Here is a 22,812-nt window from a genome sequence, read left to right as displayed (position 1 = left end):
AAATTTTTCTGACAAGCCCACACTTAGAGATAAGGAGCCCAAAGCATGGAGAAGTGACTTCACTCACAAAGCAAGGAAGTGTAAAAGCTGAGTTCCAAATCCTGGCTTTAAAGCCCACTTATCCCTCCTGTCCTCTGCCTTACACCAGAGCATGGGCTGAAGTATAGTGAGAGCTCTGGGAAAAGCTGACCCTCTGCCCAAAGCCAAGACACAAAGCCTTCAGGCTGCCCAAGCTCCACAATTCCTACCAACAGCGCCAACCACTGCCCTCAGCTTCAAGCTCCCAGAAGCTTCAGATAATCTTCCTGGAACACACCCTGGCGAGAAGTCAAAAGTGGCATTTAATAACTGACGCAAGCAATGATGGTGTGGACCCTTTCCAATACTTCTGATCAATGAGAAACCAGTGTCTTTGATGACACCTTAAAACCCTTCCCTGAAGTTGGCTAATGTCTAACAGAGGGCAGATTTGGGGCCAGAGATTTTTGGCAGGTGATGGTGTAGAGATAGCATTTAGTTAGTATCATCTCAACGTCTTTTGTTTCCTTTCTGTTTTGGGGGTTAGAGGGGAGACAGTGTCTCGCTCTGTGGCCCAGGATGGAGTGCAGCGGCATGACCAAGCTCATTGCAGCCTCAAACTCCTGGGCTCAAAGGATCCTCTCACCTCAGCCTCACAAGTAGCTGGGACCACAGGCACGCGCCGTCTCACTTGGCTATTTTTTTTTAAATTATTATTTATTTATTTATTGGGACGGAGTTTTGCTCTTGTTGCCCAGGCTGGAGTGCAATGGCACGATCTCGGCTCACTCCCGAGTAGCTGGGATTACAGGTGCTTGCCACCATGCCCGGTTAATTTTTTGTATTTTTAATAGACACGGGGTTTTACCATGTTGCCCATGCTGGTCTTGAACTCCTAACTTCAGGTGACCCACTCGCCTTGGCCTCCCAAAGTGCTGGGATTACAGATGTGAGCCACCACACCTGGCCTATTTTTATTTTTACTAGAGACGAGGTGTTGCTATGTTATCCAGGCTGTGTCTTTTGGTTTCATTGCATTTCTTTTTTATATATGTATTTCTTTTTTTTTTTTTTTGAGACGGAGTTTTGCTGTTGTTGCCCAGGCTGGAGTGCAATGGCACGATCTCAGCTCACAACCTCCAGGGTTCAAGCAATTCTCCTGCCTCAGCCTCCTCAGTGGCTGGAATCACAGGCATGCGCCACCACGCCTGGCTAATTTCGTACTTTTAGTAGAGATGGGGTTTCTCCATGTTGGTCAGGCTGGTCTCGAACTCCCAACCTCAGATGATCTGCCCACCTCGGCCTCCCAAAGTGTTGGGATTATAGGCGTGAGCGACTGCACCCAGCCTATATATGTCTGGTTTTTGTTTTTTTTTTTCTGAGACAAGTCTCGCTGTGTCGCCCAAGCTGGAGTGCAGTGGCTCGATCTCCGCTCACTGCAAGCTCCGCCTCCCGGGTTCACGCCATTCTCCTGCCTCAGCCTCTCGAGTAGCTGGGACTACAGGCACCCGCCACCACGCCCGGCTAATTTTTTAAATATTTTTAGTAGAGACGGGGTTTCACTGTGTTAGCCAGGATGGTCTCGATCTTCTGACCTTGTGATCTGTCCGCCTCGGCCTCCCAAAGTGCTGGGATTGCAGGCGTGAGCCACCGCGCCCGGCTTTATATATGTATTTCTATATCCAATTTTTATTTATGGCAACTGATAGCACTATTTAACTATTTCTGACAAGAATTATTAGGATCAAAGATAGTCCACAAGTTTGAGGATTAAGTCACAGAGCTGGGAGTTACAGTTTGAATCTTGGTCCTGCCACAGCCTTGGAAAAATAAATTTTCTGAACCTCAGCTTTTCCTCTGTAAAAGTGAGATGCTGACTTAAACCAACACCTGTTCAACCCACTGATTATGAATGCAAGGGTCAAATGCCAAAACTTGGAAGTAGCAAACACACAAAAACAAGTATCACAACAAAGATAGTTGTTTTATCACCTGGTTTTATTAACTTGCCACAGGCCACTGAGGTAGCATCACTCCCTTAATACTTCAGTTTTGTTATTTTTTCTCTCTCTTTTTTTTTTCGTGACGGAGTCTCACTCTGTTGCCCAGACTGGAACGCAGTGGCGTGATCTCAGCTCACTGCAACCTCCACCTCCCGGGTTCAAGTGATTCTCCTGCCTCAGTCTCCCGAGTAGCTGGGATTACAGGCGTGCGCCACCACGCCCAGCTAATTTTTGTTAGACGGGGTTTCACCATGTTGCCCAGGATGGTCTTGAGCTCTTGACCTTGTGATCCACCCACCTCAGCCTCCCAAAGTGCTGGGATCCTATGCGTGAGCCACTGCATCCAGCCTTATTTTTTCCTTATTAATTTTTTGAGACGGGGCTTGCTCTGTCACCTAGGCTGGAGTGCAGTGATGCAATCTTGGCTCACTGCAGCCTCAACCTCCCAAGCTCAAGCAATTCTTCCACCTCAGCCTCCTGAATAGTTGGTAGTACAGGTGTGTAGTTGGTAGTACAGGTACTACCTGAGTAGTTGGTAGTACAGGTGTGTACCATACCCGACTAATTTTTGTGTATTTTGTAATTTTGTGTATTTTGTAGAGACAGGATTTCACCATGTTGCCTAGGCTGGTCTCGAACTCCTGGACTCAAGCGATCCTCCCACCTTGGCCTCCCAAAGTGTTGTAGTTACAGGTGTGAGCCACTGCGCTGGCCATAAATTACACTTAAAAAAAATAAAAAGTATTGAGGCTGGGTGTGGTGGCTCACGCCTATTATCCCAGCACTTTGGGAGGCCAAGGCAGGTGGATCACAAAGAGTTCAAGACCAGCCTGGCCAAGATAGTGAAATCCCGTCTCTACTAAAAATACAACAATTAGCCGGACGCAGTGCCAGATGCCTGTAATCCCAGCTACTTGGGAGGCTGAGGCAGGAGAATCGCTTGAACCCAGGTGGCAGAGGCTGCAGTGAGCTGAGATCATGCCACTGTACTCCAGCCTAGGCAATAGAGTGAAACTCTGTCTCAAAAAAAAAAAAAAAAAAAAATATTGGCCGGGTGCAGTGGCTCACACCTGTAATCCCAGCACTTTGGGAGGCCGAGGTGGGAGGATCACTTGAGGTCAGGAGTTTGAGACCAGCTTGGCCAACATGGTGAAACCCCATCTCTACTAAAAATACAAAAACTAGCTGGGCATCATGGCATATGCCTGTAATCCCAGCTACCCAGGAGGCTGAGGCAAGAGAATCACTTGAACCCGGGAGGCAGAGGTTGCAGTGAGCCGAAATCGTGCCACTGCACTCCAGCCTGGGTGTCAGAGTGAGACTCTGTCTCAACAACAACAACAACAAAAATACAATTTACCATAACCTAGCTAAGTACCAGCTGTGTACACTAACTTACTTCTTTTCATAGAATTCTGTGTTTCAGGGTTACTGAAGTACAACATAACCAGAATCTATGATTCCATATAGATTTCCAGACCAGAAAATGCTTTATCCTTCCAAGCCACCTCCAGTAACTTACAATGCTCATCTGGTAAACAGGTTGTTTTACAAAAAACTTCCCTGTAACATCCCAGTAGTCACGACACTGTCAATTGCCTGGTTTTGTATTTTTAATAGGGAACAAGGGCCGGGCATGGTGGCTCACGTCTGCAATCCCAGCACTTTGGGAGGCTGAGGCAGGCGGATCACCTGAGGTCAGAAGTTTGAGGCCAGCCTGACCAACATGATGAAATCTCATCTCTACTAAAAAATACAAAAATTAGCCGGGCGTGGTGGCATGCGCCTGTAATCCCAGCTACTTGGGAGGCTGAGACAGGAGAAATGCTTGAACCCAGGAGGCGGTGGTTGGGGTGAGTGCCACTGCACTCCAGCCTGGGCAACAAGAGCGAAACTCTGTCTCAAAAAAAAAACAGTCTCTATTATTTTTCCAATTTTCTTTGAGACTATATTTAAAAACAAAAACTTAAAAAAATCAAAACAAAAATGTTACTTATTTTATTTATTTATTTTTTTGAGTTGGAGTCTCACTATGTTGCCCAGGCTGGAGTGCAGTGGTGCAATCTCTGCTCGCTGCAAGCTCCACCTCCCGGGTTCACGCTATTCTCCTGCCTCAGCCTCCTGAGTAGCTGGGACTACAGATGCCCGCCACCATGCCCAGCTATTTTTTTTTTTTTTTTTTTTTTTGAGACGGAGTCTTGTTCTGTCGCCCAGGCTGGAGTGCAGTGGCGCAATCTCGGCTCACTGCAAGCTCCACCTCCCAGGTTCATGCCATTCTCCTGCCTCAGCCTCCTGAGTAGCTGGGACTATAGGTGCCCGCCACCACGCCTGGCTAATTTTTTGTATTTTTAGTAGAGACGGGGTTTCACCATGTTAGCCAGGATGGTCTCGATCTCCTGACCTCGTGATCCACCCAACTGGGCCTCCCAAAGTGCTGGGATTACAGGCGTCAGCCACCGTGCCCGGCCAATTTTTTTGAATTTTTCGTAGAGATGGGGTTTCACCGTGTTAGCCAGGATGGTCTCCATCTCCTGACATCGTGATCCACCTGCCTCGGCCTCCCAAAGTGCTGGGATTACAGGCTTTAGCCACCGTGCCCGTGCACTTATTTTACTTTTTGAGACAGTCTCACTCTGTTGTCCAAGATGGAGTGCAGTGGCACGATCGTGGCTCACTGCAGCATTGAACTCCCAGGCTCAGGTGATCCTCCCACCTCAGCCTTCCTGAATAGCTGGGACTACAGACATGGTCCACCATGTCTGGCTAATTTTTCTATGTATACATATTTTCAATTCTCATTCAACACCTTTGGTAAATTTTTGTATTTTTTGTAGAGACGGGGTTTTGCCATATTGCCCAGGCTGGTGTTGAACTCCTAAGCTCAAATGATTCGCCTGCTTTACCCTTCCAAATATTTTAGTTTTTGAGAAAGCTCTCACTATTTTGCCTAAACTGGTCTTGAACTCCTGATCTCAAGCAATCCTCCTACCTCAGCCTTCCAAAGAGCTGGGAATGGCAAAAATGTTACTTATCAAAATGAAAGGCCAGGTGTGGTGGTTCACTCCTATAATCCCAGCACTTTGGAAATGCGAGGCAGGCGGATCACCTGAGGTCAGGAGTTCAAGACCAGCCTGGCCAACATGGTGAAACCCCATCTCTATTAAAAATACAACAATTTGCCACGCATGTTGGCACAGGCCTGTAATCCCAGCTACTGAGGAGGCTGAGGCAGGAGAATCGCTTGAACCTGGGAGACAGAGGTTGCAGTGAGCCGAGATTGCGCCACTGCACCCCAGCAGGCAAATAGAGCAAGACCCTGTCTCAAAAAAAAAAAAAAAAAAACAAGACAAAAAAAAAAAACGAGAGAGAATAGATCATAGAATAAAAACATTTCAGCTCAAATTTTATTTAGTTAATTACTATTATTATTCTTTTTTGTAGCATCGGAGTCTTGCTATGTCACTCTAGCTGGCCTCAAACTCCTGGCCTCAAGCGATTCTCTTGCCTCAGTTTGCAAACTGCTGGGATTACAGACATCACCATGCCAGGCCACAACCCAAACTTGAAAAAGAAAATCTAAGTGGTCTTAGAAGAGTTTGCAAGTCACCTGACCAATGTGGTACCTCCTTAAGGAGGGCCTCTGAGGCCCAATGAAAAAGTCTTGTATAAAAGATGACCAGCTCTGCCAGTGATGAACATGTGTCAAGTCGTTCTGCTGTCCCCAACTCCCGGACCCAGGTGGCTCTGAATTAGCTTCAGCTAATAAAGAACAAAGACGGGGGGCAGAAAGGCTCCCCAAACTTGTGCCAATCCAGTGAGCAAACACTTTGCACATCATCTGTCTCAGTTGTTCTGCAGGTGAGGCACACTCAGAACTGCACCACCCCAGGCAAGCAGTTTGCCAGGACTCGGGGGCCTCAGGGTTTCATCTCGGGGCCTCCGCCTGCACCAGCGAGTGGGCCTGGCTCAGGGCGAGCCTGTCCTTCTTCTCCTTCTGCAAGACCTGCTCCTCCCACAGCGCCTGGTCCACCTGATCGTCGGTGAGCACGACAGGCTTGTACTTCTCATCGAAGAGCCGCTCGTTGGTCTCGGAATGCAGCTGCTGGGGCCCGACAACCCGCAAATGCGCCGGCAGGTGCAGGAATTCGTCGTCGTTGATGTCGCAGTCGCGCATCCGGGCCCCCAGCACCCACCAGCGACCCACGAAGCCCACGTCCAGGACCCGGCCGGGGAAGTCGGTCCAGCAGGGCTGCAGGTAGCGGCAACGCGCCTGGTAGAGGCTGGCCTGGGCGTCGAAGGGCGCCTCGTACACCAGCGAGCAGAGCCCCAGGTTGACGTGGCGCAGGCGGCCACGGCCCCGCAGCCAGAGCAGCCTCTGCACGAAGGCTTCGGACTCGCGGTTGCGGGTGGCCGGCGCCAGCAGCAGGAGGGTCCCCGACGCCTCCAGCAGCGCCTCCTCGAAGGCACCCTCGCTGGGCGCCAGCGTGAAGCAGGCCGCCGCGCCGCCCAGCAGACCCACATACACAGCGGCGCGCCCCGGCCGGGCCCTACCCTCCGCCGCCGCGTCCCTGCAGGCCTCGGCGTAGTCCCGGAGCAGCGCGCGGGCCCAGGACCCTGAGGGGAGACGAGCGCGGTAAGAGTGATCCGGCCGCGGCGGCCACCCACCCTGCCGCCTTCCGCTGCTACTCACCCAGCCGCGCCCACACTCCCGGCTTCGCCACTACCGCGTCGCCCGCCTCTGCGCGGCGACGGGACCAAAATCTCCTCAGAGCCGCCGCGGACATCCTCTTCCGTCTTGGGGGTCCTTGCTCCGGGAAGAAACTCCTGATACCCGATGTTAAGAGCCCGGGAGTCTCTTCTGCGCAAGCGCCAACTTTACCGGAAGTGGCTTCCCAACGGGAGAGGATAGAAAGAGGACAGGCGCCGGATGTTCCTGTCAGGTCTGAGTCGGGTGGACTCTGACGGGTAGGCGAGACGCGCAGGCGCAGAGAGCCCCAGCCACGCCGGCCCAGGTGGCCTCAGGTGAGGGGGGGCGGAGCGCACCTGTGGGGACGGGACGACGAGTTCAAGCCTCCGTGGGTGCAGTTGGTCGCTAGGTAGGGCTGGGGGCCGAGGGACCGGCTCGGGGGCGGGGGGGAAGTGTGCCTGACCGGTCTCTGTCCTCAGCGAGGGATGCGGACACGCCCCTGAACGACCATGGCATCGGCCGACGAGCTGACCTTCCATGGTGAGTGCGGCCCCGACGTGGCCGGATCTCCCACTCCCGCCCCGCGCCAGAACCTCCCCCCCATGCGGCTTCCAACTTCTCTACCCCGAAGCCTAGGCGGCTGTGAACCCTGACCCAGGAGTGAGACCCATCTCTGACTCGAACCCCGCCCCCGCCCTGAACTCAGACCTCAAACCCGAGCCTCTCGTCCCCAGACCCTGACCCCATCCCAGGGTCAACCCTAAGTTGCAGTTCCACTTTAGGAGGAAGGGAACAGATGTCCTCCGGATGCCTCCAAACTGAGGAAGTTGGGCCCCACCTTGGGGGAGATCAATGGCTCAGCAGAGCCTCCGCCCCCAGATGAGCATCGGTTTAGCTTGGGCCCAGTCGAGTTCTTTCCACCCCTCAAACGTGCGTGTGTCCTATATACCTCCTCCACAGAATTCGAGGAGGCCACTAATCTTCTGGCTGAGACCCCAGATGCAGCCACCACCAGCAGAAGCGATCAGCTGACCCCACAAGGGCACGTGGCTGTGGCCGTGGGCTCAGGTGGCAGCTATGGAGCCGAGGATGAGGTGGAGGAGGAGAGTGACAAGGCCGCGGTGAGTACCTGTGTCCTGCCTCCGTGCAGCCCCCAGCTGACCCAGGCTCTCAGGGCAGGCACTGAATGCCCGCAATGTGCAGCTCCTGCAGGAGAAGCAGCAGCAGCAGCAGCCCGGATTCTGGACCTTCAGCTACTATCAGAGCTTCTTTGACGTGGACACCTCACAGGTCAGGCTGGGGAGGCAGGTGGGATGGGGCTCAGAGTTATGCTCAGGGTTCAGCCACTCTTCCCCTGGGCAGGGTGCTGGTGATGGTGGGTGCTGGTGAACGAACTGTGGTGCTCTCAAAGGGTTATGGTGGGACAGGTTATGGATCGGGACTATGGGAACACAGGGGACACACACAATCTGGTGGGTTAGAGAAAGGCCTCCTGGGGGAGGTGAGGAATTGGCTGAGACCTAAAGGAGACAGAAGGCTTCCCTGGGGAATAGGGTAGGGGAGCAGAAGTATATGTTCCAGGCACAGGGAACAGCATATGCAGAAGACCAAAGATGGACTGGGTGCAGTGGCTCCTGCCTGTAATCCCAGCACTTAAGGGGGCCGAGGTGGGCAGATAACCTGAGGAGTTCAAGACCAGCCTGGCTAACATGGGGAAACCCCGTCTCTACCAAAAATACAAAAACTGCCGGGTGCGGGGTGGCTCATGCCTGTAATCCCAGCACTTTGAGAGGCCCGGGTGGGTGGATCACCTGAGGTCAGGAGTTTGAGACCAGCCTGGCCAAACATGGTGAAACCCCGTCTCTACTAAAAATACAACAAAATTAGCCGGGCTTTGTGGTGGGCGCCTGTAATCCCAGCTACTCTGGAGGCTGAGGCAGGAGAATCGCTTGAATCCGCGAGGCGGAGGTTGCAGTGAGCCAAGATCGTGCCAGTGCATTCCAGCCTGGGCAAAAAGAATGAGACTCTGTCTCAAAAATAAAATAAAATAAATAAAATTAAATTAAATAAAAAATAAAATAAAATAGAAAAATTAGCCAAGTGCAGTGGTCGGCGCCTGTCATCCTAGCACTTTGGGATGCTGAGGCGGTGGATCACTTGAGGTCAGGAGTTGGAGACCAGCCTGGCCAACATAGTGAAACCCCATCTCTACTAAAAATACAAAAATTAGCCAGGCATGGTGGCACACACCTGTAGTCCCAGCTACTCGGGAGTCTGAGGCTCGAGAATCACTTGAACCTGGGAGGCGGAGGTGGTAGTGAGCCAAGATCGTGCCACTGCACTCCAGCCTGAACAGAGTGAGACTCTGTCTCAAAAAGAAAAAGGGGGTGCTGAGGCCGGGTGCGGTGGCTCACGCCTGTAATCCCAGCACTTTGGGAGGCCGAGGTGGGAGGATCATGAGGTCAGGAGATCGAGACCATCCTGGCTAACATGGTGAAACCCCATCTCTACTAAAAATACAAAAAATTAGCCCGGGGTGGTGGCAGGCGCCTGTAGTCCCTGCTCTTTGGGAGGCTGAGGCAGGAGAATGGTGTGAACCCGGGAGGCGGAGCTTGCAGTGAGCCGAGATGGCACCACTGCACTCCAGCCTGGGTGACAGAGCGAGACTCCATCTCAAAACAAAAAAAAAAAGAGGGAAAAAAAAGAGGGGGCTGGGCACGGTGGCTCACGCCTGTAATCCCAGTACTTTGGGAGGCTGAGGTGGGTGGATTACCTGACGTCCGGAGTTCGAGACCAGCCTGGCCAACATGGTGAAATCCCGTCTCTACTAAAAATACAACTATTAGCCAGGCATGGTGGCACACGCCTGTAATCCCAGCTACTCGGGTGGCTGAGGTAGAATTGCTTGAGCTCGGGAGGCAGAGGTTGCAGTGAGCCGAGATCATGCCACTACTCCATCCAGCCTGGCCAACAGAGCAAGACTCTGTCTCAAAAAAAAAAAAAAAAAAAAAAAAAGAGGGAAAGGCTGAGTTCTTTCAGGTGGGGCTTGGAGAGAGAAGGGTGGAGGTCAGCAGGGAAGGAGCCTCTCAGGACAAGGGAGAAGCTCCTGGCAGACTTCCATCCTTGACCTTGGCCTTGCCCCCAGGTCCTGGACCGGATCAAAGGCTCACTGCTGCCCCGGCCTGGCCACAACTTTGTGCGGCACCATCTGCGGAATCGGCCGGATCTGTATGGTGAGTGAGGTTGTGCATTTGGTTCCTTGATGGATCACTCAACAAGTGTGGCCTGAGTTGCAGATGCCAGTGTATAGCTGCGGACAAATCAGTCACTCAGACAGTGTGACTTACCTGCTGTTCAGGGAGACAGAGACATGAAGGACTGCAGAGGGTGGCGGGTAGAGAGCAGCAGAGCAGACAGGAGGAGCGGCCCTGCAGTTCTGCAGGGTGCAGCAGGGCAGGCCTCCCTGAGGAGGGTGAGGGAATGAGCCTTGTTGGCAACAGGAGGGGTGGGGGAGACCTAGGAAAAGAGGGTTCCAGAAACGGCGTAAGCTTCATGGCAGGAACTTGCATGAACTGCAGGGCGGCATTACCACTGGAGCGAGCGAGCTGCAGGGAGGTCACAGGCGAGGGGACAGATCACACAGGCCTCCCATGCTGTGGCAAGAAGAGATCTTTTTTTTTTTTTTTTTTTTGAGACAGAGTCTCGCTCTGTCACCCAGGCTGGAGTGCAGTGATGTGATCTCAGCTCACTGCAATCTTCGCCTCCCGCATTCAAGCGATTCTCCTGCTTCAGCCTCCTGAGTGGCTGGGATTACAGGCACGTGCCACCACGCCCGGCTAATTTTTATATTTTTATTAGGGACGGAGTTTCACCGCGTTAGCCAGGCTGGTCTCAAACTCCTGACCTCAGGTGATCCACCCGCCTCCGCCTCCTAAGTGCTGGAATTACAGGTGTGAGTCACTGTTATCTGGCCGAGAATGGATCTTTAAGTGTTCTTGGGGTCCCTCTCGCCATCATGAGTGGCGAGGGCAGAAGCCAGGAGGCTGGGGTGGAGGCGGCCACATGGTGGGGACTGTGGATGTGGAGAGTGGCACTGGATTCTGGAACGTGCTGGGGAAGTAGAAGAGACTGGCTTTGTGGCTAGATAGGTGGGGGTGGGGGGAGTGGGAGGTTAGGAGCGGAGGCAGGCTCTAGGGATTTCTGCCTGGACTACGGGATGGATAGAGTTGCCACGTATCCACGGGACCAGCTTAGCAGTGAGGGCAGAGGGCAAGGGTGTGGATGAAGCCGGAGATGCCCACCCGGGAGCTTGAACTGGAGCCTGCAGTGCTCAGGGCAGAGCCCTGGGCTCTAGAGGAGGCATAAGGCCCTGGGCTTGAAGGAGGTCACACTTCGGGTGAACGCAGACATGGAAGGGGCCAAGAACTGGGCCTAGCTGCTCCCCATGGCTGAAGGGGTCAGAGAGTCAAAGAGGAGGTGACAGGGGTTGAGGAATTGGCACCAATGAGGTGAGACACAGGCCAAGGGTGTGCAGTCCTGAGTGTTTCCGGGAGGGGGATGAACTGACAGCCAGCACTGGGCTCAGCCACCAGGAGGCCCCCGGTGTCCTGGTGAGTCAGGCAAGGTGTTTAGGAAGAGGCTGGGGTCTCAGCACAGTTCAGTCAGGATACATGTCTGCTTGTCCTGGGAGTGCAGGGCCCGGGACCCTGACTGTGCCCCCTACCCCCAGGCCCCTTCTGGATCTGTGCCACGTTGGCCTTCGTCCTGGCCGTCACTGGCAACCTGACGCTGGTGCTGGCCCAGAGGAGGGACCCCTCCATCCACTACAGTCCCCAGTTCCACAAGGGTAAGCAGGCGGGCAGGCCCAATGCCTGGCAGGGCCCTGGGGGACAGGGGGTGACTGCTCACTTTGCCCCCAGTGACCGTGGCAGGCATCAGCATCTACTGCTATGCGTGGCTGGTGCCGCTGGCCCTGTGGGGCTTCCTGCGGTGGCGCAAGGGTGTCCAGGAGCGCATGGGGCCCTACACCTTCTTGGAGACTGTGTGCATCTACGGCTACTCCCTCTTTGTCTTCATCCCCATGGTGGTGAGTGTGGCCTGGCGCGGAGTGGGTGGTGGCTGTGTGGGGACACTGGCATGGTCACCTGCCGCCTCATTCCCATGATGGTGAGGGTGGCCTGGTGCGGAGTGGGTGGTGGCTGTGGGGACTGGCATGGTCACCTGCCGCTGTGTTGCTCCCAGGTCCTGTGGCTCATCCCTGTGCCTTGGCTGCAGTGGCTCTTTGGGGCCCTGGCCCTGGGCCTGTCAGCCGCCGGGCTGGTATTCACCCTCTGGCCCGTGGTCCGTGAGGACACCAGGCTGGTGGCCACGGTGCTGCTGTCCGTGGTCGTGCTGCTCCATGCCCTCCTGGCCATGGGCTGTAAGGTACGGGTCTGGGGTGGCCACAGGTGGGGCCGAGGGGCTGGGGGGGCATGGGCTGGCCCTGCCTCTGACCCCAGGGGTCTTGTGCAGTTGTACTTCTTCCAGTCGCTGCCTCCGGAGAACGTGGCTCCTCCACCCCAAATCACATCTCTGCCCTCAAACATTGCGCTGTCCCCTACCCTGCCGCAGTCCATGGCCCCCTCCTAGGAAGGCCCGGGTCCCACAGGTAAGGACTATTCCCAGCTGGGCTAAGGGGGCTGCCCTCCCATCCCCAGTCAAGGCGAGAGGTTCTGGGGCCACTCCCAGACAATTCTTTCTTTCAGGCAACACCTAAGTGGACCAACCCCTCTGCTTGTCCTGCCCCCCAGACGATGACTGAAGGCTCCTTTGACACCTTGAGATGATTCTGCTACTTTCCAGACTTTTCTTACAAAGCAAACACTTTTATTTTCTATGCAAAGGTGATTCAGAGAATTTATATAAAGGCGGGCGATGGGCAGCCGAGCAGGGAGCTTTGGGACAGGGCTGGGGCCCCCATATCCCCCCCGGGCCACCTGCTTTCCCTCCTATGGCTCCCCTGGAACAGGAGGGAGAGCCAAGGGGGCGGCCCAGCCTGGACAGCGCCCGCTCCTGCCTGGGTGCACACACGGCGGGCCTGGGGCCGGGCCTGAGCTCCAGCATCTGAGTTTGTGGGTATGAGAAACAGGGGAGCAGAAGGAGAAGAAAACTGCCTGTGCTGCAACACGTTTCCTCATTTATTTTTTCTTTCTTTTTCTTTTTTTCTTTTTTTTTTTTTTTTTTTTTTGGAGGGAGAGGTCCCTGCAAGGTCCCTTCCCGGGCAGGGGAGGGATGGAAATGCCGTCACAGTAGTAGGGACTGGAGCGTCTACAAGGATGGAGGGGAGCTACTCAGGCCTAACGTTAGCTACAAGGAAAAAGGACGCCTTCCGTGACAGATCCTTGAGGTGTCTGTGTCTGCCCCAAGTGGCCGGCAGTGGCCTTCCCTCCGGGCCCAAGGCCTGCAGCCACCTGCTCTAACTCTTGAGTGGGGAGGCGGGGGGGGACCTGCAGGGGCTCGGGGACAGGACAGCAGCAAGAGGCAGGGGCCGAGGACGGAGGCCTTCCCAACAGTGGGGTGGGTTGTACATTCAAGTGTGAGGTGAACCCTTTGGTGGGGAGGGGGCCCCTGAAGCCTCGGTGGGGCCACCACTCCCCGCGGCGCCTCTGAGTCTAGGGAGAGGGGCTGCTGGCTCGGCCCGGCCGGCCTGGCTTCACAGAGGGTCTGCGGATTGACACTGGTTCTTTTCGTAAAAAAATAAAATTAAAAAAAGCAGCATGTCACGTCCGTTGTGACCGAGGCCTGGTCGTCGAAGGGGAGGCCCCGCCTGGCCAGGCTACCTTCCCACTGGAGACAGGCAGGGGGACAGGTGCTAAGGGACCTGGCAGGCAGGGCTGGCAGGCCCCATGGCGCCTGTTCCAGCAGATGACAAGCCCAGGTCAGGGTAGAGCGGGCAGGAGGGGGGACAAGGGCTCCCACAACATGATTTTGTGTAAAATATGGCAGCGACACACGCTCAGGGCCAGGAGGTGGGGGTTAGGGTGGGGACGGCGGCAACATCGTGTAAAAAAGTGTCCCAGTTCCCATAGCAAAGAGAGCTGTGACCGGGTGTTCGAGCTTCTCCAGTACAAGGGGGAAAGCCGCCCGGTGGGGGCGGCGGGCAGGGACATCATTTGGTTTCCTGGTGCTGTCAGTCCGCGGGGCGGGCCCCTAGCTCCCGTAGTGCATGGTGTTGGTCGGGATGGACATGGGTGACGCCATGGAGATGGCGGGGCCGCCCATGGTGAACTGGCTGTTGACTGCATAGTGGGCACTCGTGCTGCCACCACCGCTGCCCTGGGCGCCGGAGGACCCTGTGGAGCAGGCAATGGCAGTGAGGGGCTGCCCTGGCCCGCCCAGCCCCCAGGCAGAGTCACAGAGAGAGAGAAAGGGCAGGCAAGAGGGCAGGCGGGCGGCCGGACAGAGGATGGCGACTCACACGCTAGCTCGGCCCCCACGGGCCCTGCCCCCGCCACCCTCGTTACCTTGGACAATCCCCGTGCTCATTATGGAGCCCATCCGGGAGTGGGTGTGATTGACAATCCCCGTGTTGGCTGCGCAGCGAGAGGGAGGAAAGAAGGAAGGGAGACGGCGTCACCGCCCCCAGCCACCCAGCCCATGCGCAGCAGCAGGCTGCAGAGCGAGGCAGAGAGGACGGAGAGCCTCGGCCGAGAGCCCCCAGGAAGAGGAAAAGGTGAAAGGACCAAGCAGAGGCCAACCCTGGTCGCCACAGGCCCTTCCCGGCCCCTAGGCAGTCCTGGGCACGGCTCCCTACTGCCCCTGGCCCTGGGGGACACTCACCTAAAGGAATCAGGTTGTTGTGGCCCACGCTGGAGCCACTGGCAATAACACTGCTCAGGTCATAGGCGGTCGGCATCCCTGTGTCCAGAGAGGGAGACGTCAGGGCTGGAGGCAGAGGGGCCAGGCCTGCGGCGAGGGCGGCCTCCCGGATTGGCTGGGCATTGGGGCGGGCCCTGCTCACCTGCCACGGCCATCCCGCTGCTGAGGTTGTAGGTGCTGCCCGTGTTCCACATGTTTTCCGAGGGAGATGTGTAGTGGGAGCCGGGTGGGGGTGAGGGCGTTGTGCCCGTGTATCTGTGGCAGACACAGAGCCATGGGCAGGGGCAAGGGGGTTGCAGGGGCAAGGGGGTTGCAGGGCCGGGGTGCCCCCATGTGCAGGCAAGGGGCCCCTCCTACCTGAAGAAGGGGTTTTTCAGATCCAGGAGGTTACTGGACTTGGAGCCGGTCTGGTCCACCTGGGCCACAATACTGATGTCGTAGCTCTGTCTGCGGAGAGGGTGCAGGCCGCGGCATGAGCTGCTGGGCAGACGGACCCCTGCCCACCACCACCAGCCCCAGGGAGCAGTCGCACCTTTTGTTGGCAATAAGCAGACATGTCCCTGAGAGTGTGTCCCCTGCCTTGGCGAACAGTGGTGACTGGAACAGGCACCGCACCTGGTACCAGTGGGTCAGGGGCTCTGTCGGGGCTGTGGACAGCCACACGGTCATTCTGTGGAACAGGGACAGGCACATACTTGACTGGGCCGGCGCCACCACTGGAGCCACCACCTTGTATGCCTTGAGTCCTCCCCAAGCACCTGCCCCCTCTGCCAGGGACCCCTGGGACCCTGGAGCAGAGACAGGCTGGCCCCCAGGCAGTCCCAGACACAAACATGAGCAGGCATACATGTACACACGAGGGACCCGCAACCACGAGATCCCTACTCACCCTGACATGTGCCAAGAGACAGACACAGACCCATGAGGGACAGACACTGGGGACACACACACACACACACACACACACACCACATACACACACACACACACACACACACACAACCACACGCCCCACCCACAACAGTCTCTTGCTCCGAGACAGGCTCACTCCCATTGGAAGGGATGGTGGAACCTGGAGCCATGTTCCACCCCCCCAGCCAGGTTGCAGCTGCAGGAAGCCCTGGGAGTGGGGAGGAGGCAGCACGGGCTGCTCTGCGGCACTCACATGGAGCCGATGAAAGCAACGTCAAACCAGAAAGCCAGGCCGTGGACCAGCCCTGAATGCAGCATGTGGAATTTGAATGGGATTTCTATCCTGGAAGGCAAAGGGCAGTGGCTGCTGGGGAAGCCAGACAGGCGCTGCCGAGAGAGAAGAGGGGGTGCCAGGTGCAGAGGCCTGGGGCCCCCGCCCACCATCTGCCCTGGGACGGCAGGATGCCGGCGGGAGCCAGGGGTGGGCCTGACCTTCGGCCTGAGCCAGGCCTGGGAGGATGGAGTGTGGGTGCCAGTACCTGTGCAAATCTCCTTCTTTGGCTTCTAAGAAGTTCACCGTGTACTTGACAGACTTGGCCATCAGGATCCGGATGTCAAATGTGTCCTGGGAGAGACCACAGGTGTGACGTGGCATCTGACGCCAGGGCCAGCATGGGAGGGGAGAGCCCTGCCCCTTCCCCCAGGTCTGCCCACGGCCTCTAGGCTGTGCAGCTAAAACGAGCTTGCTCTTCCCAGACACGCCGTGAGGAGGGGGAACCGGTACAACGCCACCGAGGGCAATTAGGTGACGGCTCTCCAAATGACAAGTGTTTATCCGCATAAAAGATTTGGCACTACAGGAGTTGAACCTCCAGATACATGAACACATCAACAAACTTACATGTATAATTAGATTGTCCGTGGTAGCGACACACTGGAAACCATCTAATTAAACCAGTGATGGCTCTCCCATCAAAGACCATGCGGACGTGAGAAAGAATGAAGAGGCTCTTTATGAACAGATGGGGAAAGATCTCCAAGCTAAATCATCAAGCAAGTTAACCAAAAAAGCAAGTTAAAGAACTAGGTGCTAGCTGGGTGTGGAATTGTATGCCTGTAACTCCAGCTACTCAGGAGGCTGAGGCAGGAGGATCGCTTAAGCCTGAGAGTGTGAATCAAGCCTGGGAAACAGATGGAGACCCTGTCTCTTAAAAACAACAACAACAACACTGGTGCTGCTGTCCACTCCCAGCAATGTTTATATCTGGCTAACACACCTGCCATGAACTATGTAAACCGAATAAAATCCAAAGAAAAGAATAAACCAGTTGTTGGAAGCACTGGTGACCAACCAGAGCGGCCAGGATTTTGGGGATCAAGCTCCTGGAAAGGAGGGAAATGCCCTTTCTGGAGGGAGCCCTTTCTGGCCTCTATCTTTTCCCCATGGGGAGGGCAGAAAACAGCCACCTCGACCTTTCAGCAGCTTCCCTGGGTGGGGAAAGCAAAATGGGAGCTCACGGTTACCAAGGCAGCTCGGACTCAAGGGGCTGTGATGTCAAAGCGAAGGGAAATAAGTGCAGGAGGGCAAGGTGGGCGGTGCACACTCAGTGCGCTTGTGAAATTGGCCAACTCCTGAGCTTTGAGCGAGGCAGGGCATTACAGGCTAAGACACCAAGCAGAAAGCCGCTAATAAGAGGCTCAACGCCAGGTGCAGTGGCTTATGCCTATAATCCCAGCACTTTGGGAGGCCGAGGCGGACGGATCACCTGAGGTCAGGAGTTCAAGACCAGCCTGAGTAACACAGTGAGGCCCCACATCTACAAAAAAATAAATTAGCCGGTCATGCTGGCACACTCCTATAGTTCCAGCTACTTGGGAAGCTGAGGCAGGAGGATCACTTGCGTCTGGGAGATCGAGGCTGAAGTAAGCCATGAAGTGATTGAGCCACTGTACTCCAGCCTGGGGAACAGAGTGAGATCCTGTTTCAAAAAACAATAAAAGCTAATGGGTGGTTCAGCAGCATATTGGTAATGAGGCTAACCCCTGGAATTGCATTAACATTACCGAAGGCTGTACCATAAAGCAGCACCTTCTCAAACTGTGGCCTCTTCCAAGGCACCCTCATCATAATACAAAATTTGCATAATACCACCAAAATATTTCCTGCTTTTTCACTCATTCACTCCCCAGTGATATCACAAAAGACTGAACACGCTGGGCATGGTGGCTCACGCCTGTAATCCCAGCACTTTGGGAGGCTGAGGTGGGTGGATCCCTTGAGGTTAGGAGTTCAAGACCAGCCTGGCCAACATGGTGAAACCCCATCTCTACTAAAAATACAAAAATTAGGTGGGTGTGGTGGTGCGCACATGTAGTCCCAGCTACTCAGGAGGCTGAAGCAGGAGAATTGCTTGAACCCAGGAGGTGGAGGTTGCAGTGAGCCAAGATCGTGCCACTGCACACACCAGCCTGGGTGAAAGAGCTAGACTCCATCTCAAAAAAAAAAGCGGGGGGCGGGGGGCAGGTCTGGATGCGGTGGCTCACGCCTGTAATCCCAGCACTTTGGGAGGCCGAGGCAGGCGGATCACCTAAGGTCAGGAGTTTCAGACCAGCCTGGCCAACATGGCGAAACCCCGTCTCTACTAAAATTACAAAAAACTAGCTAGGAGTGGTGGCAAGCGCCTGTACTCCCAGCTACTCAGGAGTCTGAGAATCGCTTGAGCCCGGAAAGTGGAGGTTGCAGTGAGCTGAGATCATGCCACAGCACTCCAGCCTGGGCAACAGAGCAAGACTCCGTCTCAAAAAAGAAAGAAAAAGAAAATGAGAGGAAAAAATGGATGGAAAAGACAGAAAAGAGTATAACAATCATCTGAGATATGGTGAAAAGGTTCACTGTACACGTAATTGGAATCCCAGAAGGAGAAAGAATGGGGCAGACGTAGTGTTTAAAGAGATATTATCCAAGATAGTCCAAGAGTCTCCCAAAACGAATGAAAAACATCAAGAGCAGGGGGAAAACAGAATAAAATGGAACTTTTTTTTCTTTTTTTTTGAGACGGAGTCTCATTCTGTCGCCCAGGCTGGAGTGCAGTGGTGCGATCTCGGCTCACTGCAAGCTCTGCCTCCCGGGTTCACGCCATTCTCCTGCCTCAGCCTCCTGAGTAGCTGGGACTACAGGCGCCCACCACCACGTCTGGCTAATTTTTTGTATTTTTAGTAGAGATGGGGTTTCACTGTGTTGGTCTCGATCTCCTAACCTCGTGATCTGTCCGCCTTGGCCTCCCAAAGTGCTGGGATTACAGGTGTGACCCACTGCACCTAGCTTTTTTTTCCTTTTGATTTTTAAATCATGGATCTATGTATCAAAAATCTCAAGTAAAATCAATCAATAAATCACATCAGCTCACCAAGGATAAATTCATCTAGTAATGGTTCTTTTTTATTTTTATTATTTATTTATTTTAATTTTAAAAATAGTGATGGCGTCTCTGTGTTGCCCAGGCTGATCTTGAACTCCTGAGCCTAAATGCCCCCTCTGCCTTAGCCTCATCTAATAATGGTCCACATGTATTGCATGTTTGCTGTGTGCTAAGTGTCTACATGCATTGACACTTTTGGCCCAAATCTCTGTGAGAGCTCTGTGCAGGGCAGAGAAGAGGGCTCAGAGAGGGGCTGTAGCTTCCTGAGGGCTGCACAGCTGCACAGCAATGGCAAGTGATCACTGCAGCAGTACCCTGGAGGCCCTACTCACCACCACAGGCTGCCGGAAATACTCATCCACCGCGGCACCTCGGAGGGCCGACAGGTCCACTCCATGGAAGGATGGCTGGTACCTGTGGACAGGCCCCACCCCCACAGCAAGGTCAGGGCTGCAGAAGAGGCAGGTGGGGTAGCCCTGCCTTCTCTCCCAGTCAGCCCTCATCTAGTCCAAGTCTTTCAGAAAAAGAGGAGTGCAGGCTCCCTGGGGAGCTGGGGCTGTCCCTGAGAAGGCAGGCTATGGGGCCCAGGCGGGACACCCAGGGCACACTCACCAGAAGTTGGCCTTGGTGAACTGCTCCATGTAGAGCTGTTCATCCGTGAAGGGTGCAAGGTGGACGTCACCAATGGTAGGAAACATGTTTCCTGGGAGTGGGGCAGGGAGGGGTGCTGGCGTCAGGTGACACATCCCACACTGCCTGGCAGAGCTTCCAAAGGACCCCAAGACCCCCAACCCTGGGTGCTCCCAGCCTGTCATCCATTCGTTCCTGCACTCCTGTGACAGTGGCACCGAGCGCCTATTCTGATCAGTGTTTCATCACCACCACGGGTACCTGACCTGCACCAGCTCACGAATTCCACCTGAGACTGGGAGGCTGGTGGCTCATCTTTATGTCCTATTACTAGACCTGGCAGGTGTGAGGGACCTGCCAAAGACTCACGGGGAAGCAGGCAGTGCCCAGGATGTGGCCAGGCGCTGCCTCTCAGGCCCTGCCGTCTGTGCATGTGTGCAGCCAGGAAAGCAAAGCAAAGTTGCTCTGGACAGAGGGAGGGTGGTGGGCCCCGGGCTACCCCAATGCCGCTGGGGACCTCAGTTGAGGCCAAGAGCCAGGTGGGGGAAGCCGAATCCACACCACAGGGACTGCCTAGGTTCTGGCACAGGCACCCAGCCGGCAGGATGGGCCACTTGGCCTGCCTGGTCTGGGCACACAGACTGAGGGAAGGGCAGGGCCTCCCTCTGTGACTCAAGGGTAGACGCATGAGTCAGGGCCAGTGGCAGGGAGGATCAGGGCCCCACAGCACCGCCTGCCCCAAGGAGCACCTGGCCTCCAGATGTGGGCCCCCCAGCCTTGCAAGCTGGGGGAGGAGATCCTGAGGTATCAGTGGGACTCTGCCTCCTTACGCCACCAGGCTGTACCCGAGGCGAGAGCTGCAGGGCTGCAGCTGCTGGAACAGGGAGGGAGATGCACATGCTGCGGCTTCTGCCCTGGGGGACCTGGGAGCACCATGGGAAGTGACCCAGCCTGGAAGGAACCTCTGGCTCCTGCTGACCAGGAGACATGTGACTGGGAGAGGGGAGGGCTGCCTTTAACCCCTGGAAGAGCGTCCTGAGCTGGACAGGAGTCCTCCTTGCACAGGCCTGGCCTCCCCCGTCCCTGCAAGCTGGCTGCTGGGCCGTGGGGGGCACATGCAGCTGCCCACAGAGCCTGACTGCCATCTGGCTTCATGTCCCATCAGGAGGGGCCCTCTCTGCTGGGGCTGTCCCCACCCCCATCCCCACCATCAGGGCAGAAGGGGAGGAGAGTGGGGCCCACAGCCCCTGGAGCAGCCTTGCCTCCCATACTCACACCCAAGACATGAGACACAGCTGTGGGACGCCACCTCCCACCTCCAGGAGCACAGCCAGCCAGGACCCTAGGGCCTGGATCCAGGGCGAGCCAGAGACGAGAGTGGAAGCTTCCCCCCTGCCCCTGCCTGCACAAGCCCCACCAGCCTGCTGCTGCCCACGCTCCATCCCATGGCTGCTACCCTGGCTGGGGACCTGTCCCCCGCCACACGCACACACAGCTGCTTGCCTGTACAGAAATGCTCAGACACTCATGTACCTAGCATGAGAAGAGCCACAGGCACATGCCTCAGGCGTCAGGGCTGCACAGACCCCAAGACAGATGGGCAAATAGAAACAGTCACCCAGGCCAGGCACAGTGGCTCATGCCTATAATCCCAACACTTTGGGAGGCTGAGGCGGGTAGATCACCTGAGGTCAGGAGTTCGTGATCAGCCTGACCAACACGGTGAAACCCCGTCTCTACTAAAAATACAAAACTTAGCTGGGCGTGGTGGTGCACACCTGTAATCCCAGCTACTCCGGAAGCTGAAGCACAAAAATTGCTTGAACTGGGGAGGTGCAGGTTGCAGTGAGCCGAGATCGCACCACTGCACTCCAGCCTTGGCAACAAGAGTGAAACTCTGTCTCAAAAAAAGAAACAGTCACCCAGTGACCAGAGGCCATACCCAGAGGCACGGATGGGAAGTGACAGATGGGCTTGCCAGACAACTACCTCACCTCCTCACACACGTACACTCACACCCACACCCCTGCATTTGCACACATGCTCGCCCACCCCACCTCCTGGACTGTGAGGAGAGCAGGGCTTGTTGGGGAACTGCTGACCACAGAACCTGTTCCAATCCCCACTCCCAGCCAGAGGCTGTCCCCGCAGGAGCAGGACATGGGACAGCAGAGGTGCCAGGAGATCCTCTGTACCCTGTCTGGGCGAGTGGGCAGCTGGGTGTCTGGCCGTGTTTGGGGCCCAGGGCTCCAAAAGCCACAGCTGGCTGGAGTGGGGTTGGGGTGGGAGCGGGGGAAAAGCCCAGGCTTCCCTACACCCTGGGCCACCGACAGCAAGCAGGGAGCTGAAGCACTGATGGCCTGGCTCAGCGGCAGCCAGGGGCTCCACCGAGGGGCCCGGCCTGTGTACCCCCCTGGTGCTCACCGCTGGGCTTCAGGTACTTCTTGGCGTGGAGGTAGCTCTCCAGCATGCGCTCGTTGAAGAGCATGTAGCCCATGGGCTCTGAGATGATGATGTCCACCTGCTCGGGGAGTGACACCTCCTCCACCTTGCCCGGGATGACCACGATGCGGTCCGTCAGGTTGTTACTCTTCACCAAGACCTGCAGGCGGGCAGGGCCATGTGGGCTTCCCTGCGTCTTCCTGCCGTGGGGCCCTCCCTAGACCTCCTCTCAAGGGACAGCCTCCATCCACACATGGCCATCGAGTGCCCCTCTGCCTGCTTCACTGGCGCCCCAACCATGGCTGCGATTGGCCATAGCCTGTTAATAGCTCACTGTGGGCCGGGCGCGGTGCCTCATGCCTGTAATCCCAGCACTTTGGGAGGCCGAGGCAGGCAGACTGCTTGAGCTCATAAGTTGGGAGACTAGCCTGACCAACGTGGAGAAACCCTGTCTCTACTAAAAATACCAAAAAAAAAAATTTTTTTTTTTTTTTTTTTTGAGACAGATTCTCACTCTGTTGCCCAGGCTGGAGGTGGTAGTGGCACCATCTCGGCTCACTGCAACCTCTGCCTCCCGGGTTCTAGTGATTCTCCCACCTCAGCCTCCCGAGTAGCTGGGACTACAGGCACCCACCACCACGCCTGGCTAATGGGGTTTTGCCACGTTGGTCAGGCTGGTCTCGAACTCTTGACCTCAGGTGATCCGCCCACCTAAGCCTCCCAAAGTGCTGGGATTACAGGTGTGAGCCACCATGCCCGGCCTAAAAATACAAAAATTAGCCAGTTGCGGTGGTGGATCCCAGCTATTCAGGAGCCTGAGACAGGAGAATCACTTGAACCCAGG

General features: G+C 55.7%; 3 protein-coding genes across 11 annotated transcripts in view; 1 reads left to right on the top strand and 2 right to left on the bottom strand.

Moving 5' to 3' along the window:
- Window positions 1-1,997: 1,997 nt before the first annotated feature.
- On the bottom strand, window positions 1,998-6,837 carry TIMM29 (translocase of inner mitochondrial membrane 29). The gene is made up of 2 exons (XM_055371880.2): window positions 6,712-6,837; window positions 1,998-6,635 (listed from the first exon to the last, which is right to left on the bottom strand). Exons 1-2 carry the CDS (start codon window positions 6,803-6,805, stop codon window positions 5,947-5,949), a joined length of 783 nt encoding a protein of 260 aa, XP_055227855.1. The 5' UTR covers window positions 6,806-6,837; the 3' UTR covers window positions 1,998-5,946.
- Window positions 6,838-6,899: 62 nt separating this feature from the next.
- YIPF2 (Yip1 domain family member 2) lies at window positions 6,900-13,469 on the top strand. 8 transcript variants are annotated; one of them, XM_055371857.2, is made up of 10 exons: window positions 6,900-7,043; window positions 7,188-7,248; window positions 7,669-7,829; window positions 7,912-7,998; window positions 9,854-9,941; window positions 11,438-11,554; window positions 11,628-11,794; window positions 11,950-12,132; window positions 12,220-12,355; window positions 12,453-13,469. In XM_055371857.2, the coding sequence occupies exons 2-9, from the start codon at window positions 7,218-7,220 to the stop codon at window positions 12,334-12,336; spliced, it is 951 nt and encodes a 316-aa protein (XP_055227832.1). In that variant the 5' UTR covers window positions 6,900-7,043; window positions 7,188-7,217; the 3' UTR covers window positions 12,337-12,355; window positions 12,453-13,469. The 8 variants fall into 8 exon arrangements, with proteins under 8 accessions (XP_055227832.1, XP_055227834.1, XP_055227836.1 ...); XM_055371859.2 differs by having other exon boundaries at window positions 12,436-13,469; XM_055371858.2 differs by having other exon boundaries at window positions 6,941-7,117.
- The window catches only part of CARM1 (coactivator associated arginine methyltransferase 1), a 51,890-nt gene continuing 41,629 nt past the window's right edge, over window positions 12,552-22,812 (bottom strand). Inside the window, exons 6-16 of one of the 2 annotated variants that reach the window (XM_055371743.2) lie at window positions 21,951-22,128; window positions 19,509-19,599; window positions 19,229-19,310; window positions 16,017-16,102; window positions 15,731-15,820; window positions 15,098-15,235; window positions 14,923-15,012; window positions 14,708-14,820; window positions 14,527-14,604; window positions 14,211-14,279; window positions 12,552-14,039 (exon numbers count right to left, since the gene is read on the bottom strand). In XM_055371743.2, the coding sequence (XP_055227718.1) occupies window positions 13,897-14,039; window positions 14,211-14,279; window positions 14,527-14,604; window positions 14,708-14,820; window positions 14,923-15,012; window positions 15,098-15,235; window positions 15,731-15,820; window positions 16,017-16,102; window positions 19,229-19,310; window positions 19,509-19,599; window positions 21,951-22,128 (1,158 nt within the window). In that variant the 3' untranslated portion in view covers window positions 12,552-13,896. The remainder of the gene's footprint in view (window positions 14,040-14,210; window positions 14,280-14,526; window positions 14,605-14,707; window positions 14,821-14,922; window positions 15,013-15,097; window positions 15,236-15,730; window positions 15,821-16,016; window positions 16,103-19,228; window positions 19,311-19,508; window positions 19,600-21,950; window positions 22,129-22,812) is intronic. The other variant, XM_055371744.2, reaches the window with a different exon arrangement.

The sequence above is a fragment of the Gorilla gorilla genome, chromosome 20 (assembly GCF_029281585.2).
Source record: "Gorilla gorilla gorilla isolate KB3781 chromosome 20, NHGRI_mGorGor1-v2.1_pri, whole genome shotgun sequence".
NCBI lineage: Eukaryota > Metazoa > Chordata > Mammalia > Primates > Hominidae > Gorilla > Gorilla gorilla.
The sequence above is the reverse complement of the archived record's forward strand: the minus strand, read 5'-3'. Positions and strand labels throughout refer to the sequence as shown.

Bases quoted from the DNA above. Each gene is read 5' to 3' on its own strand.
- TIMM29 (XM_055371880.2), bottom strand. From the start codon at position 6,805: ATGTCCGCGGCGGCTCTGAGGAGATTTTGGTCCCGTCGCCGCGCAGAG. The intron at 6,636-6,711 runs GTGAGTAGCAGC...GTCTCCCCTCAG, and splicing joins GGGAGTGTGGGCGCGGCTGG to GGTCCTGGGCCCGCGCGCTG.
- YIPF2 (XM_055371857.2), top strand. From the start codon at position 7,218: ATGGCATCGGCCGACGAGCTGACCTTCCATG. The intron at 7,830-7,911 runs GTGAGTACCTGT...CGCAATGTGCAG, and splicing joins AGGAGAGTGACAAGGCCGCG to CTCCTGCAGGAGAAGCAGCA. The intron at 11,555-11,627 runs GTAAGCAGGCGG...CTTTGCCCCCAG, and splicing joins CAGTCCCCAGTTCCACAAGG to TGACCGTGGCAGGCATCAGC.